The sequence below is a fragment of the Ursus maritimus genome, unplaced genomic scaffold (assembly GCF_017311325.1).
Source record: "Ursus maritimus isolate PB19 unplaced genomic scaffold, ASM1731132v1 scaffold_1, whole genome shotgun sequence".
NCBI classification, from domain to species: domain Eukaryota; kingdom Metazoa; phylum Chordata; class Mammalia; order Carnivora; family Ursidae; genus Ursus; species Ursus maritimus.
The window spans coordinates 52819451-52833496 of record NW_024423343.1 but is presented as its reverse complement, the minus strand read 5'-3'; the positions used below and the strand labels follow the sequence as shown (position 1 = coordinate 52833496).

The following is a 14046-nucleotide window of genomic DNA, read 5'->3' as shown; positions in this document are numbered from 1 at the left end:
GGCAAACGGACCCAGTAACGCACCTTTCACTTTTAATTCAATGCTGCAGCTTGCCGTGCCTGCGTCATTGCGGGCTTCACAGACGTAAGTCCCGCTGTTTTCTACCCTGGCACCAGAAATTTGGAAAGTGGCTACACCATCGATGAAGGAAATGCCATATTTCTTAATGGCTGTTATTTCATTCCCGTCCAGATACCAAGAAACTCTGATTTCAGGAGTGCCTGTTATTTGGCATTCAAATGTTGTCGACTGTCCGTTTCTCAGCACTAATACGGGGCTGGGCTTCTTAATGAATTGAGGAGGTTCTAAAGACGGGGAAGAAAGTGTCACATTGAGCGTCTTTTTAAAACAAAGGTCAGAATCGCTTTCTCCAGCCTCGTCCCTCCCCGCTCAAGAAAATCCAGACAAGCAAGCAAGAGAGATGTATGCAGAGACCAGACCTTTCACAAAGAGAGTGGCTTTACTGGTTGCGGTGCCAACATCGTTGCTTAGTTGGCAAATGTAGGTCCCAGAATCGGCAGCTTTGGCGGAAAAGAGCTCCAGGATGGTGGACGTGTCATCCTTCCAAACTGAGCGAGCTGCTCCTGAGTGCAACTCTTTGTTATCTTTAAACCACTTTATGGTCATGGGCGCAGTGCCACCCACAAGAGCCTTTAGCTGAACCCTTGTATGGGGACTGACGTCTTGTGACTGTGGCTTTTCCATGAAGTAAGGGGGTTCTGGGATGAAAGACAAAGAAACAAAAAGAGAAAGGAAGGTTTACTTTGGAATGGGGCAGTAAGGGTGAGAATTAAGAAATGAGAGAGCAGACCAGTCCTTGATAAGGGGAGATAAAAAGTGCCAACCTTTGACTGTGAGATGGCCACTGCACTGGTTGTGTCCTGCCTTATTGGTGGCCGAACAGGTGTATGTCCCACTGTCTGTACCTTCTAGATGACTGATTTCCAAGAAGGCAGTATTGTCATGAAAAGAGAATTTGTATTTTTCACTAGCTGTTATTTCCTGGTCGTCTTTGAACCACTGGATGCTGATGGGATGTGACCCAGCCACTATACATTCTAAGTCAATAAAAGACCCTTTAATGCTGTCCATTTTCTTCAGCTTTTTGGTGAATGAGGGAGGTATGATAAGATCTATGCAATGAAAAAGCAAGAAACCCAAAAAAAAAAAAAAAAGTTAGGTCAACGCAGCAATTTGTATTTTCTGTAAAATTGTAGGAGACGAGGAGGAGACACTCAGTTTCAATACCAACCTAATACATTAATGCTAGCCTTGCAGCTGCTTCTCCCAACATCATTTTGGACCTCAAAAGTATATTCTCCACTATCTCTCTTTTCTGTAGAAATAATCTTCAGTACAGAGACTGTGTCAGTGACGCTGATTTTGTATTTTTGGCCCAGGGTCAGTTCTTGGCCATCTTTAAACCATCTGGCTGTAAGCTCTTTAGTCCCTGAAAATTTAACCTGCAAAGTGGCTGGGTCCCCTTGGGTGACATCTATAGACACAGCCTCCTCGGTGATTGTTGCAGGTTCTGTAGAAAACAGAGGGACAGGTGTGGGTGGTGAATCACTCCACTAAAAGGCTCACATCTGCCTTATTCCCTAAAACCCACGGCAAACCTGAACCGACCTTTCACTGAGAGCAGTGCAGAACATCTATGTATTCCTGCATCATTTCTGGCCTGACAGACATATTTCCCATCATGCTTGACTTCGATGCCACTGAGGTACAGACTAGCCACATTGTTCTCAAAGGTCATTCTTATATTATCGTCCTCGGTGATTTCCTCATTGTCCTTTAACCAAGTCACGGTGATCGGCAAGGAGCCCTTGAGAGTGGCCTGGAAGGCAGCGGTGCCCCCCCGAAGGGAGCTGGTGCTCTCGATCTTCTTCACAAAGGCTGGGGGTTCTAATAGAAGAATAATTCTCAATTAGTGTCAGCTTTAGAGCCAAAGTGGATTTTTGTTGGAACAAAGAGTTCTCTCTACAGAAGAGCCAGCGCATCATTTGAACGGACACTAACCTCTCAGAGTCACCCGGGCAGTGCAGGTGCTGCTGCCCACCTCATTGGTCACCCGGCACTGGTATTCACCAGCATCCGTGGCGACGAACTTGAGGATCTGCAGGCTCACCAGCTGGTCCTGAATGAAGGTTTTATACTTCCTACCACTTCTCAGCGTCGTGTTGTCTTTGAACCAAGTGATCTCAAAGGGAGGTGTGCCTGCCACCTCGGCCAGCAACATGACGTCGTATTCCTTCAACACTTCAATGGGCTTAAATTCTTTGGTAAAGTAAGGTGACTCTATAGCAGGAAAGGAATTACTTTGAGTTAACGAGGGGTGAATCTGGGCTATGGGCCACACCTGTGGTAACACAAGGGGCAATGTGAACACAAACCTTTGACTATCAAAATGCTACCACAGTGGTCACTGCCAGCTTCATTTTGGGCCTCGCACATGTACTCGCCACTGTCTTCAATGGCAACATCTGTAAGTCTTAGGACGGCGGTGGACTCCACAAAAGTCATTTTGTGCTTGCTGCTCTCCTTGATTTCTCTATCATTTGCAAACCATGTGATTTTAATTGGAGGGGTACCAGTGACTTTGCAGGCCAGCTGGGTGGCGTCTCCCTTCTTTAACAACTGTGATGGCTCTAACCTCTCAACAAACGTGGCGGGCTCTGCGGAAGGAAGGAAGTTATTAAAAAACTCGAGGAAGAGGAAAGAACTTGTAAGGATGATAGCACAAAGATGTCAAGAAAACCAAGCAAACCTTTTACAAATAAGTTTGCACTGCACTCCACGCTTCCGGCAACGTTGCTGACTTGGCAGGTGTATGTGCCAGAATCAGAGGTTTTTACTGCATAGAGTTCCAGGGAACTTTCTAAAGCTTCTTTGCTAATATAGCAGCTTCCACCAGAGAAAAGCTCTTTGGCACCCTTAAACCATTTGACTGTGAAAGGGGTGGACCCTTGGAAGGTGCTCTTCAGGCAGACTGCTGAGCCAGGCAGAACGTCCTTGGATGCAGGCTTAGTTACAAAACTGGGTGGTTCTAAAGGAGGGGCATAAGAAAGAATTTCTAAGAGTTAAGAAGCGTGATCTAAGAGAAGAGGCCTTAATTTGAACATCATCTATATTAGAATGAAATGCAAAGTTTCCGGCCAACCTTGCACAATCAGGGCTCCGCTGCTGTCTTTGCTTCCCACGGAATTCGTGGCTCGACAAGTGAAATTGCCCGCGTCATTCATGTCTACTCTGCTTATCTCCAAAGAGGCCGTGCCTTCCACAAAGGCTATTCTGTATTTGTCAGAAGAAGCTATTTCTCTACCGTCCTTGAACCAGGACACCCTCATGGGAAGAGAGCCAGCGACTCTGCAGTCCAGCCTGCAGGTGCTGTTAACAACACTGCCCACGTTGCGTAGGGGTTTGGTAAAGAACGGAGCGATGTCTCGATCTGTTCGTGGCACAAGAAGAGAAGAAAGACAAACATGGGAAATCGCTCAGTGATTTTATTCTTGCTCACTGGTTAGGTTTCAAAGGAATGGGCAGCATATGTTTCTGAAGATACTAACCCAATACAGTGAACGTTGTTTCGCAGGAGCTGCTGCCCACTTCATTGGAAATCTCAAATGTGTACTGGCCGCTATCGTGCAGTTCGGCTGAATAAAATTTGAGTTGGGCAACATTGTTTTTAAAACTTATTCGATACTTTTTACTAGCAACCAAAGGTCTTCCATCTTTGTACCATTTGGGCTTGAGCTCTGGGGTGCCTGTGACTGTATACTCCAGCGTGGCTGGGTCTCCTGCTGTCACCTGGATCAGCTCTGCTCTCTCAACAATTTTGGCAGGTTCTACAATGGTATTAAATAGTTAGCATGACCAAGTGTGCATTAGGGTTCCACTCTAAATGGAAATAGCAATACTAAGTTAAAATGTTCCTACACGAACCTTTAACTATTAATTCCCCAACAGACGTTTGGCTTCCGGCTTCGTTTTCAGCCAGGCAGGTGTATTTGTCACCAAAACTAATCTGAACGTCAGGGATGATCAAGACTGCAACACCATTAGAAAAGCTCATTTTGATCTTTCCATCTTCTTTAATTATTTCTTGTCCTTTAAACCAGGTGACAGAGATGGGTTCTGACCCTCTCACGGCAGCTTGTAAGGTAACAGTTTGACCTGCTAGTGCGGTAAAATCATCTACTTTCTTTACAAAGGTTGGCGGTTCTAGTTAAAGAAAGAACAGACAAAGCTTATCAATTCCCAAACCCTTTCGACACCATACACATTTGTGTTTCATCTAGATTACATTTCTCTTGCCCAATATCACCCTCCTGTAGTGTCGGTTAACGAGAAGAATAAGTTAAAATTTAAGAAGAATCACACTTCCATCCGACAGAAAGAAGCACAGAAGATACGTGGTTATCAGCTGACAATATGGTCATAGATTATTACGTAACCCACTTTTGTTATTGGAGAGTAAATATTTACAGTCATCTCAGAATAAAGACTGGATGAAGGTCACTGACTTTGTCCCCGAGGTCCCAGGTTAAAGCAAAAGTGAAACATATTTTCATGGGTTAGGAGAAGAAGAAAACCCGCCAGTTTCCCTTCCGTGGATTAAGAAAGCTGTTTCGGCGATTTGTTAAAGAGGCGTTGTTGCGTTCAAGCACTGACCTTTTAGTAAGTGTGTTGCACTGCAGCCACACTTCCCGACTTCATTAGCAACCACACATTCATATTCACCAACGTCTGCACTATTGAAAGAAAAGATCTCCAGAGACACCAGAGACTTCTGAGAAAACAACCTGTACTTTTTACTACTTCGAATTTGCTTCTTGTCTTTGAACCAGCTAATTTCAAAGGGTCCAGTGCCTGAGATTTCACACCGAAGAAGGGCATTTGTTCCTCTCACTATATCTGCAGGCTCGAGGGTTTTGATGAAAGAAGGAGGCTCTACAAAAGCACGAAAGCATGGTATAAGTAATGTGTCCCAAGCAAGTAAAAAAAAATCTTTTCTCAGAAAACCCGCAGACTTCGATTCAACAAACCTTTGATAACGATTTCAGCACTGCACGAGTCACTGCCAACGTCATTCACCGCCTCACATGAGTAACTGCCACTATCTTCAACTTTGACATCCGTCAGATCAAGCACAGCCTCAGAATTGACGAAAGACATTCGAATAGTGTTACTCTCACTAAGTTCTTTGTTATTTTTAAACCAAGTGACCTGGATCACAGGTGAGCCTTTCAGCTTGCAATGGAGGCGTGCTGATTCACCTGGCAGCATTAAATAAGAGGGGTCCACCTTCTTCACGAAGGACGGTGGTTCTACAAGAAGTTAACAAAAAAGAAAGAGATCTGAAGCACCAGCTCCACAAAAAAAAAAAAAAAAGAGACATATACCACAAGAAGACACAACACACATCAAATATCCCGATGAAATTTCTGAAAGGGTAGTGGTGTCCTCGATAGTTCTCCATGATTCCATTATTTTAAAACCCTTTCCTGGTCTCTCAATTAAAAAAATAAACACACACAAAAGCAAGCGAACTCTTGTCTTACACAAAAAGCAGACTCTTTGCCTTACACAGAAAACAACTGCCTAAGAGAAGGTCGTTACGGATTGCCTAGACACTTGAAGTTCTTAGAAGAAATCGGAAGCAGGTTTTGTTAATGGCAGACAGTTTTAAAGGAACAGAGTAGCTTCAGAAGAAGACTGAAAATATAAAATCAGACAACACCACAATTTCGCCAAACCAAAACAATTGCTTAGATGAAATTACTTTAATAATAATAAAATGTACGGACTGCACGGTGTGTCCACAGTTTTTCTCCAGCGCATCCTTAAAGTGCAAAATAACATTCATGCATTTCTTACCTCTGATGGTGACTGTTGCTGAAGAAGAGCTGCTCCCAGCCTCATTGGAAGCGGTACAAACGTAAGTTCCTGAATCTTTGAGTTTGGCCAGAGGGATCTCAAGTGATGCTATTTTATCTTCAAAATAGATCTTATAATCTTTCCCAGGGGGGAGTTTTTGCCCATCTTTATTCCATGTTACTGTCACCTTTCTGTCTTCATCCACTTGGCACTCGAGGTGGATCTTCTTATTGATTGCTGACTGCACAGGTTCTAATTCTTTAATGAAATGTGGCTTGTCGATGATGATTAACTCAGCTTGGCAGATGTCAGCTCCAAACTTGTTAGAAGCTTTACAAGAATAAACTCCTCTATCTTGAATTGTAAGATTTGAGAGTTCTAAACTGTGTTTATTTTCTGCCTCTGAAATCTTGCGGTTAGGGGAAGGTGACAGCGCAGCCCCGTCTTTCTGCCAAATGGTTTCGATCACGGGAGTCCCTAATACTGTGCAGAGGAACTTGGCTGTCTTACCCACAAAAGTTGTAACGGACTTAGGTCTGGAGTAAAAGCTTGGTGGATATGCCTCTGCAAAAGAAATTTTTTTCAACATTATATTTTGTCCCCACAGAAGCTCTTGCTGTCATTATATATTCTAAGAAAGAGAAAAGATGAGTTATATATTTAGACAGACATGAGACATTATTTAATAGGATAATAAATTAATTAGATGAAAAGATTTGTCAAAGGAAAGGGATGAGAGAGTTCTTTATAGAGGAGAGAGACAGTACTTTCAACGTCTCCGTTAAAGGAAAGAACAAATGTTGCTTTGTCTAGCAACGTTAACTTATTATTGTTAAAGATTCGTCCACTTTAGTAGCTGATTAGTTGTCTGAATGATTTGATAAGTAATTCAGCTGCTCCTTTAATTCTGTGAGTTAGAAGACTCTGTAAAGAAGATAAAGAAAATGTACTCGACTCTCCTGAAGAACAGGGACATTAAGTGATAAGAAGGAGTAGTTTTGTGAAGTCTCTCTAACCTTCATGTCAACCATCAGCAAATCCTTCAACGGCCCAACTTTGAATTCATTCCCTAAGTCATTTCCAACTCGTAAAAATATTTCTAGCAGTAATTTCCCATTTCCATTCTGCATTTTGAAGGAAGCCTTTAGGGACCTCTTTCCAATTTAAAAAGAATCCTCCTCCTCCTTTTTCCCTTCTTATCATTTGAAAGCTCAGGTATCAGTCCCCTTACTGAACTGGCCTAATTTGGGTGAAGAGGTTCAAAAGCATCGTTAAGAAGACTGCCAGGCAGCGGATTGCATGGAGACTCTAATCACAAAGTGAAACCCCTAGATGGGTTATCATGGGCCTGGGTTTCAGATTTTTTGAATCGTAAAAGAGCGGCAAGGGAGAGAAAGCTACAAGGAACCATGACTTTGCCAAGCCAAGAACATGTGCTGTGTTTGCCTTTCCCCTTCATGCTTCTACTGGAAAAGACCAAGGGGCTGTCCCGCCCAGATATTTAATGCACGTCTTCTTTCTCTTAACAACACAGGGAATTGCTACCCCAGCGTTTATATTCACACTTTCCCTTGGAAGAAGAAAGCAAAAGAGACAGAGACAGACAGACAAAAGGAAAGCACGACTGATTTTTTTTTTTTTTTTTTGCTAATGAGGGAATTCGAATACTTGATGAGTGTCAATTAGGAAACTGAGAACAGAATATTTCTGTAGTTGCTCTTATTTTTAAATCAGTAATAAAGCCTAGGGTGAGAATCCTAATTTGTAGTCCTGAATAGCTCCCTATCTTATTTTAGGATTTAAATTCAGTCTTATGCTTGGGCTTTTTTTTTTTTCAGTTTGTAATTCTGTTCTTAACTGGTTAACTGGTTCCAAATTATCAAATACAATGGGACATTATTTATTTTTTAGTAGCAACAAACTGTCCTGAAACGTGTCATATTCTGTGCCGAGCCAGGCCATGAGACGTTAGCCAAGATATTTCCACCATGCTAGTCGTTTTAAAGAGAGAGAGAAAAAAACCCAAACCAAACTTTCAGGTGTCACTGCTCATTGGATTCCTTGACATTGTTTTCAAAATAATAAGTTATTTTTATTTTTTCTTTAGCTGCTCTTAGAAAGAGGCCAGTACAGAATGAGCTCTCGTCCCACAGGGACTCTGCACGACCTAGCCATCATGTTATAGCTCAGCCACTGGCTTCTCCAGTTGGCAGGACAAGCCAATCCTGCACCTGTACAAAAAGCAAAACAGGCAACAGTGTGAAGCAGGACGACCATCTCGACGTGTGTCATTTACCTGTCACGGTCAGCGTGGCTGTGCAGCTAACGCTGCCGTACTCGTTGGAGGCTTTGCAGGTGTACTCGCCACAGTCCACAACCTGGGTTCGCAGGATTTCCAGGGTGGAGACATACTTCGAAGATCGAATCGAACACTTGTCGCTTTCGTAAATTTCTCGGCCAGCTTTAAACCACTGGAACCGGACATTGGGGGCAGTTTGGACCTCGCAGGTGAATTTGGCTAGGTGGCCCAGAGCTACTTCCAGGGGCTCGATTCTCCTTTTGATCACTGGGGCAGCTGCAAAGGGAAGCAGAGGCCATTAGTCCGCCTCCTTATCAGGGATACCACATTTGTCTTTTTCTTCACACTTTTGTTGCTGTTAATGAAGTAAAACAGTTGAAATTGGTGAGATGGATTGCAGCAGTTGAAGACAAGTGACTGGAAAATGAGAACAATCACTGAAGGTAAAAGAAGACAATAAGTAGCTTTTAACATCTTCAATCGTTACTTTGCAGTGGATTGTGAAAAACACGATTAAAAAGTGATGCCATGGGCTTACATGCATAACAACATGATATATTCTTTAAATATACCATGCTAAGAACACTGTGAACAGCATTTAAAAAAAAGTGGTATACTAAATACAGTGAGGAAGTGAAACAACACCAAAAAAGAAATACAAATAAGAAACACAAATGGACAATTAATCATGGTTATTCTGAATTTAGGGATGAGACTGGCAATTTCAGACAGCGAGGCATTCACTGACAGCTTTTATTATCTATTATTAAAGTATTTTCAAGGAAATATAAACTAAAAAACATATTGGTGTCATGGAACATATGAAAATAACGTTTTATTTTAAAAATAAATAGTAGCTAGATAGGATAATGCACTATCCCACAAGGAGAAGACTTAATAACCATGATTACGTCTGTGGTTTCGTTCTTACTCTATACAAATCACTCTGTGGCAGAGGCAGGTCAGTGAAAACTCAGTGATGGAAACTAAATCATTACGATCCAGTGAACGTTAGAGCTCGAGCCCCCTCATCCTTAAAATCCAACCTCTTTTGACTACAGTGAGTTTGGCCGAAGTTGCTGCATTCCCCTTGTCGTTCAAGGCCTCGCAGGTATATGCTCCTTGATGTTCTTCCGTATTTACTTTGTCGATCACTAGCGTATATGTATTTTGATCTTGTAAACACTTGAACTTTTCATCTGAATGCACCAGTTTGCCCTCAAAATACCAATTCACCTCTTTGGCATTTGTTATGAATGTCGTGAGGTTTACAATGTCACCTTCCTCCGCAGTCGTGTCCACCAAGGGCGTGTGTATGACAGGACCGTCCTCTTCGGCTAAGCTACCCTCAGCTTCCTGTAGCTCTCCTAGGCCCACCTCCCCAGTACCACTTCCAGAGGACTTCTCTCTTGCCTCTGACGGCTTTGGAGTCTCACCCTGTTTTTCCTCAGGGCTAGCAGCCAGAGCAACGCCATCAGGGACAGGTGTGGTATCTGCAACTTTGACCTGACTTTCCACATGAACATAGCTGACCTCTTCTGCAGAGACAAGATGTTTAGACTCGACTTCTGGTTCCCAGATTGCTTCAACCTTCTGTGAATCTAAAAAAGGACCCGGCTCTTCCTGAAAGCCCCCTTTCTGGATTCTGGGATCCTCAGCTGTTAAGACGTTTATCTCCTCACATACAATAGAGCACAGAGCATCCTTCAGTTCAGTTTTCAAGTTAGCCGTTTGAGGATCAATGCCTTCAATAGCAATGGTGAATTCTTCCGTTAGAGTCTTCACTGAGGTAATAAGGTAGGTACACAGAATGCGTCTGGGCTCTTGGGTGAAGTTTATGGCCTTCACCTCCACCTTTTCAACGTTCCTTAACCATTCAGAGAAAAGACTTGGCTGCTCACTGGCCACTGCTGCTTGCAAAGCCCTGCGGATCTGAGTTTTGAGGTTTAATCGTTGTTCTTCTGGAATTCCAGGAAGCAAACTCTCCTTAGGAAGAGTGTCACTTGTCTGCACCTCTTGCACACCATTTATCATCATGGGCTCTTTTTTATACTCACTGGTTTGGTTCAGGGGCACTGCCAAGTGGTCAGAACACTCTTCCTTGAGCAGTACCTGCTTTTCCTCACATGCTAGCGGAAACCTTAAGGACTTGCCTTCCTCAGTCCTGGCTGCAAAATCCTGCCCTGCACTTTCCAGTTGATCTGCACTTTCCATCAAAATTTCATCTTCCGTGCATGTGTGTTCTGAAGGGACCTGGGGCTTGACCTCAGGACCCTTACGACTTTCCATGCTTCCCTCAGCTAAGCTCTGACTCAGGGTGAGAGCACTTTGTGCCTCTTGCTTTGGAAGGGTCAGTCTTTGCTCTTTGTCCATTGCAGATGCTGTCTTTTCTCTTGATGACAGCACTTCCTCAGCCACAGAGGTTGGATATGAATGGGCTGGAGCTTCTTCTATTGAAGACTGTGGATAACTCCCTTCAGGTTCAGCTAGGAAAGTTTTCAGAGGCTCCACCATTAATGAACTAATTTCTTCTATGGACATGGCACTTGGGAAGATTTTTTCAGTATCTGATAGGACCACCTGTGACTCAGGCTCTTGAAGCATTAGGACATCTTCTTTCGGGAGGGTTTTCTGGGACTGGACAATCTGCAGCTCTAAATTGGGAGATGGTTCCTTGATAGGCCGAACGTGAATGGTGCCATTGATGGAAAGAAGTGCCCTGGTGCTTTCTGGATCAGGCACGTTCTGCTCCAACATGACTGTGGATTGCAACTGCTCAGCCACTAAAGTAACTTGACTACTCAGTTCACTGGTTTTAATGATATGCTCATAAGAAAGCTGCTGGTTTTCTTCTGCAATTGAAGCAGCTTTCAAAATGGTGTCATTTACAAAAGCTGCAATTTCCTGCTCTGAGTCAAAGGCTTCGACTGCAGGACCCTTTAGTGACATCTGCGGAAAATCTTTAGTAGCCTCTGGTGTGGGCTCTGCCTCGCAGGGAGCATCAGGCTTGTCTGTGTCTTCCAGAAGCACAAGCAGCTCCGCAGCACAGGTCGACTCACCCCACATATTCTCTGCTTTACAGACGTAGAGGCCACTATCTTCCCTCTGAGGGTCATTGACAATGAATGTTCCAGAACCATCAGGGTTATGGATGATGGTGTAATAAACATTGGTGTAAAGCTGCTTGTTTTCTTTGAACCACAAGACCGTGGGTGCAGGCTCTCCAAGCACCTTGTACTCAAAGACAGCAGGGAGACCCTGAGCACAGTGAATTGGTTTGAACTCCTTAAGGAAGTAAGGAGGACAAGGACCTTCAAACTTTTCCAGATTTTTTTCCACTGGTTCTGGTTCTTTCTCTTTGTGCGCCTCTCCTTTGGAACTAATTTTTAGATAGGCACTGCATACTGTCTGTCCATATTCATTACTGGCAATGCATGTATACTCTCCCTCATCCTCAAATTGGGTGAACAGGATGATCAAACTATGATCATTGCCGTCAAAAACAAATTTGTAGTCAGCAGAAGGGGTTAACATTACTCCATTAAAGAACCACTGAATTTTAGGCTTGGGAATGCCAGTGACAGTAACAGACAGTTTAGCCACATCCCCTACGCTTATTTCAGCATTTGACGCTTCTTTGATGAAAATTGGAACACGGCCTTCCTTTTTGGAATCAAATGTAGTTGACTGAACTGGAGGTTCAGATGAAAGTTCAAGTGTTTCATTTCTATTAGATAACTGAAGGCCAGAGCTATAGGTTTGGAATCCTTCTTCCTCGGCAGACAGAAGAGAACTAGAAAACTCTGCATGGGGAAAAGTGATTATTATTATACTACCAGTTTTATTTAACAACAACAAAAAAATAGAAGTCAAAGAATTATGCACCAACTGATGGTCCTCTTCTGCTTTATTCCTGGAATCATTAGATTATCTTGAGATTTACAAAAAAGCACATTTCTTAATTTTTAATCTTAGCTCATTATATTACGTAACTTCCAATGCCTCCATTTGTGTTAGAGTTTATAAATTTCAAAGCTGTTCTATGAGTTTTTCTCTGTGATATAACCCCAATTCTAAAGTTTGAAAAACTGCTACCTATATATTTATAATAAAAGAATCTGGGATTATTTAAATCAACTTCTAAAAAGATCCAGAATTATTTGTTTAGAATTTTCTTAAGAATGATAGCTATTGTCAAATTGAAGACTGATTATTTCCAAAATAAAATACTTATGTTTCAGTTACTGCTTATAATCTGAAGCTATTATTAAAAAGAGGCTATAGGAAATACTTAATTTGAATTTGTAAGAGAACCACCGGTTTCAGTTACTAGAAATTCGGGCCTTCTCTGGCCATGTAAATTGCCATATTATTTCAACAAAGCTTTTATAATAAGGCTTTTGTTAAGTCAAGGAAATGGGAGGATCAGGAATGAAAGAAAATAACTCCAACATTAAAAATTGTATTGTACTTTATTGTGTGAGAAATATCTATACAGCATTATGGAACAGAAAAACAAAAGAGTGAATAACAGATACTCTTTAAACAGTATCATGGATAACAGGTATAATTTGATAAAAAGGAATTAGGCTTTTCATTAAATCTGGTAGGCATGTAGAACAGCTCTGTTAATAAATAATAGTTTTATTACCTTCCCCAAAAGCAGTATTATTATTTTATTAATTCACTCCCCTTGCATCACATGGAATAGTCATGCCTTATTTCCTCTCTGTTCTGGCATAGAAGCATTAGAAGGCACAACTCTAGTGTCTACTGGCTATAAATACACTGGCAAAATTTATCGATGGCATGTAGAATACATACTCAGTTATTTATTATTTCAATTAGTAAGCCACAAAATCATTGATTAATTTCACATCCTAATGGTGACCACTTAACTTTACATTTATTACTCATGTCCACTTTCCCTTCACTTGAACTCCCAAAATATCTGTAAAGGGAATGAATGTGAATATTTAAAATTCCCCAAAACCCACTAATACATTGAAATATTTTCAGTTGTCTTCCCTTACTTCTAACATGGTGTATTGGCCATAAAAAATAAAGTAAATAAAATTTACATGTGCTGAAACATGAAAGGTATAGTTAAAAGTACATGCATGTAGCAGTAGCAGCTAATAATTATGTCTAAACTCGACTACATATAATACAATGAATTCTCTATCCAGCATCAGAGAAATTAATATTTCAGGCTTTTAAGTTATGTGCCACTGAATCAGAAAAAAATTCCATTTAATTATCTACAACAATAAGCCAAGTAAGTAAGACAAGTCTTATTTTTCTTTCTTCAGTCATTTGTTATTCTGAATATCCTCAATTCAATGCATTTGAGACTAAAAGAATTCTAATGAGCAAAATCAAACTCTTCCTTCCTGCAAATTCAATAAGGCATTACAATGTTTTTTCCCTCCTTCCTTCCTTCCTTCCTTCCTTCCTTCCTTCCTTCCTTCCTTCCTTCCTTCCTTCCCTCCTTCCTTCTTTCCTGAAACAGGTTTTGAACTGTCACTGCACCAGCCACTGTCCTGTTTGTCATGACCTGCATTTCTAATTTATTGAAACATCCATTTTGTAACTAGGAGTAGAATAAATCCCTAAGTCCTTAAACTGCAGAATTAGTTTTATTTCAGGGATTTATGATGTGGTATATTACATTATATCTATAGTTATTATCATAGGTACTGTGTGCTCACTGGTTGAAACAGAAATGATTGTTGCACAACAGTATATCTATCTGCATGAGTTATGGTGATTCGAAACAGGTAGAACAGATGTTTTGGGGGGTGGGCGGGAGGGGCGTAAGCCTGACTGCTCTGTCTGTATTCTGCACATTCTCTCAATTGCTCCTT

General features: G+C 41.7%; 1 protein-coding gene across 5 annotated transcripts in view; it reads right to left on the bottom strand.

Annotated features, from left to right (window-relative positions):
- TTN (titin) overlaps positions 1–14046 on the bottom strand; it is a 266895-nt gene that overhangs the window by 192778 nt on the left and 60071 nt on the right. For 3 of the 5 annotated variants that reach the window (XM_040643369.1, XM_040643361.1, XM_040643375.1), the window contains 2 exons: positions 9226–11982; positions 8177–8455 (listed from right to left, as the gene is read on the bottom strand). In XM_040643369.1, coding sequence (XP_040499303.1) covers positions 8177–8455; positions 9226–11982 — 3036 coding nt within the window. Of the gene's footprint in view, positions 1–23; positions 306–440; positions 720–845; positions 1134–1252; positions 1532–1629; positions 1909–2022; positions 2302–2396; positions 2679–2770; positions 3050–3163; positions 3452–3569; positions 3849–3945; positions 4225–4674; positions 4954–5048; positions 5331–5880; positions 6445–8176; positions 8456–9225; positions 11983–14046 lie in introns of all 5 variants that reach the window. The other 2 variants (XM_040643349.1, XM_040643355.1) reach the window with 2 other exon arrangements.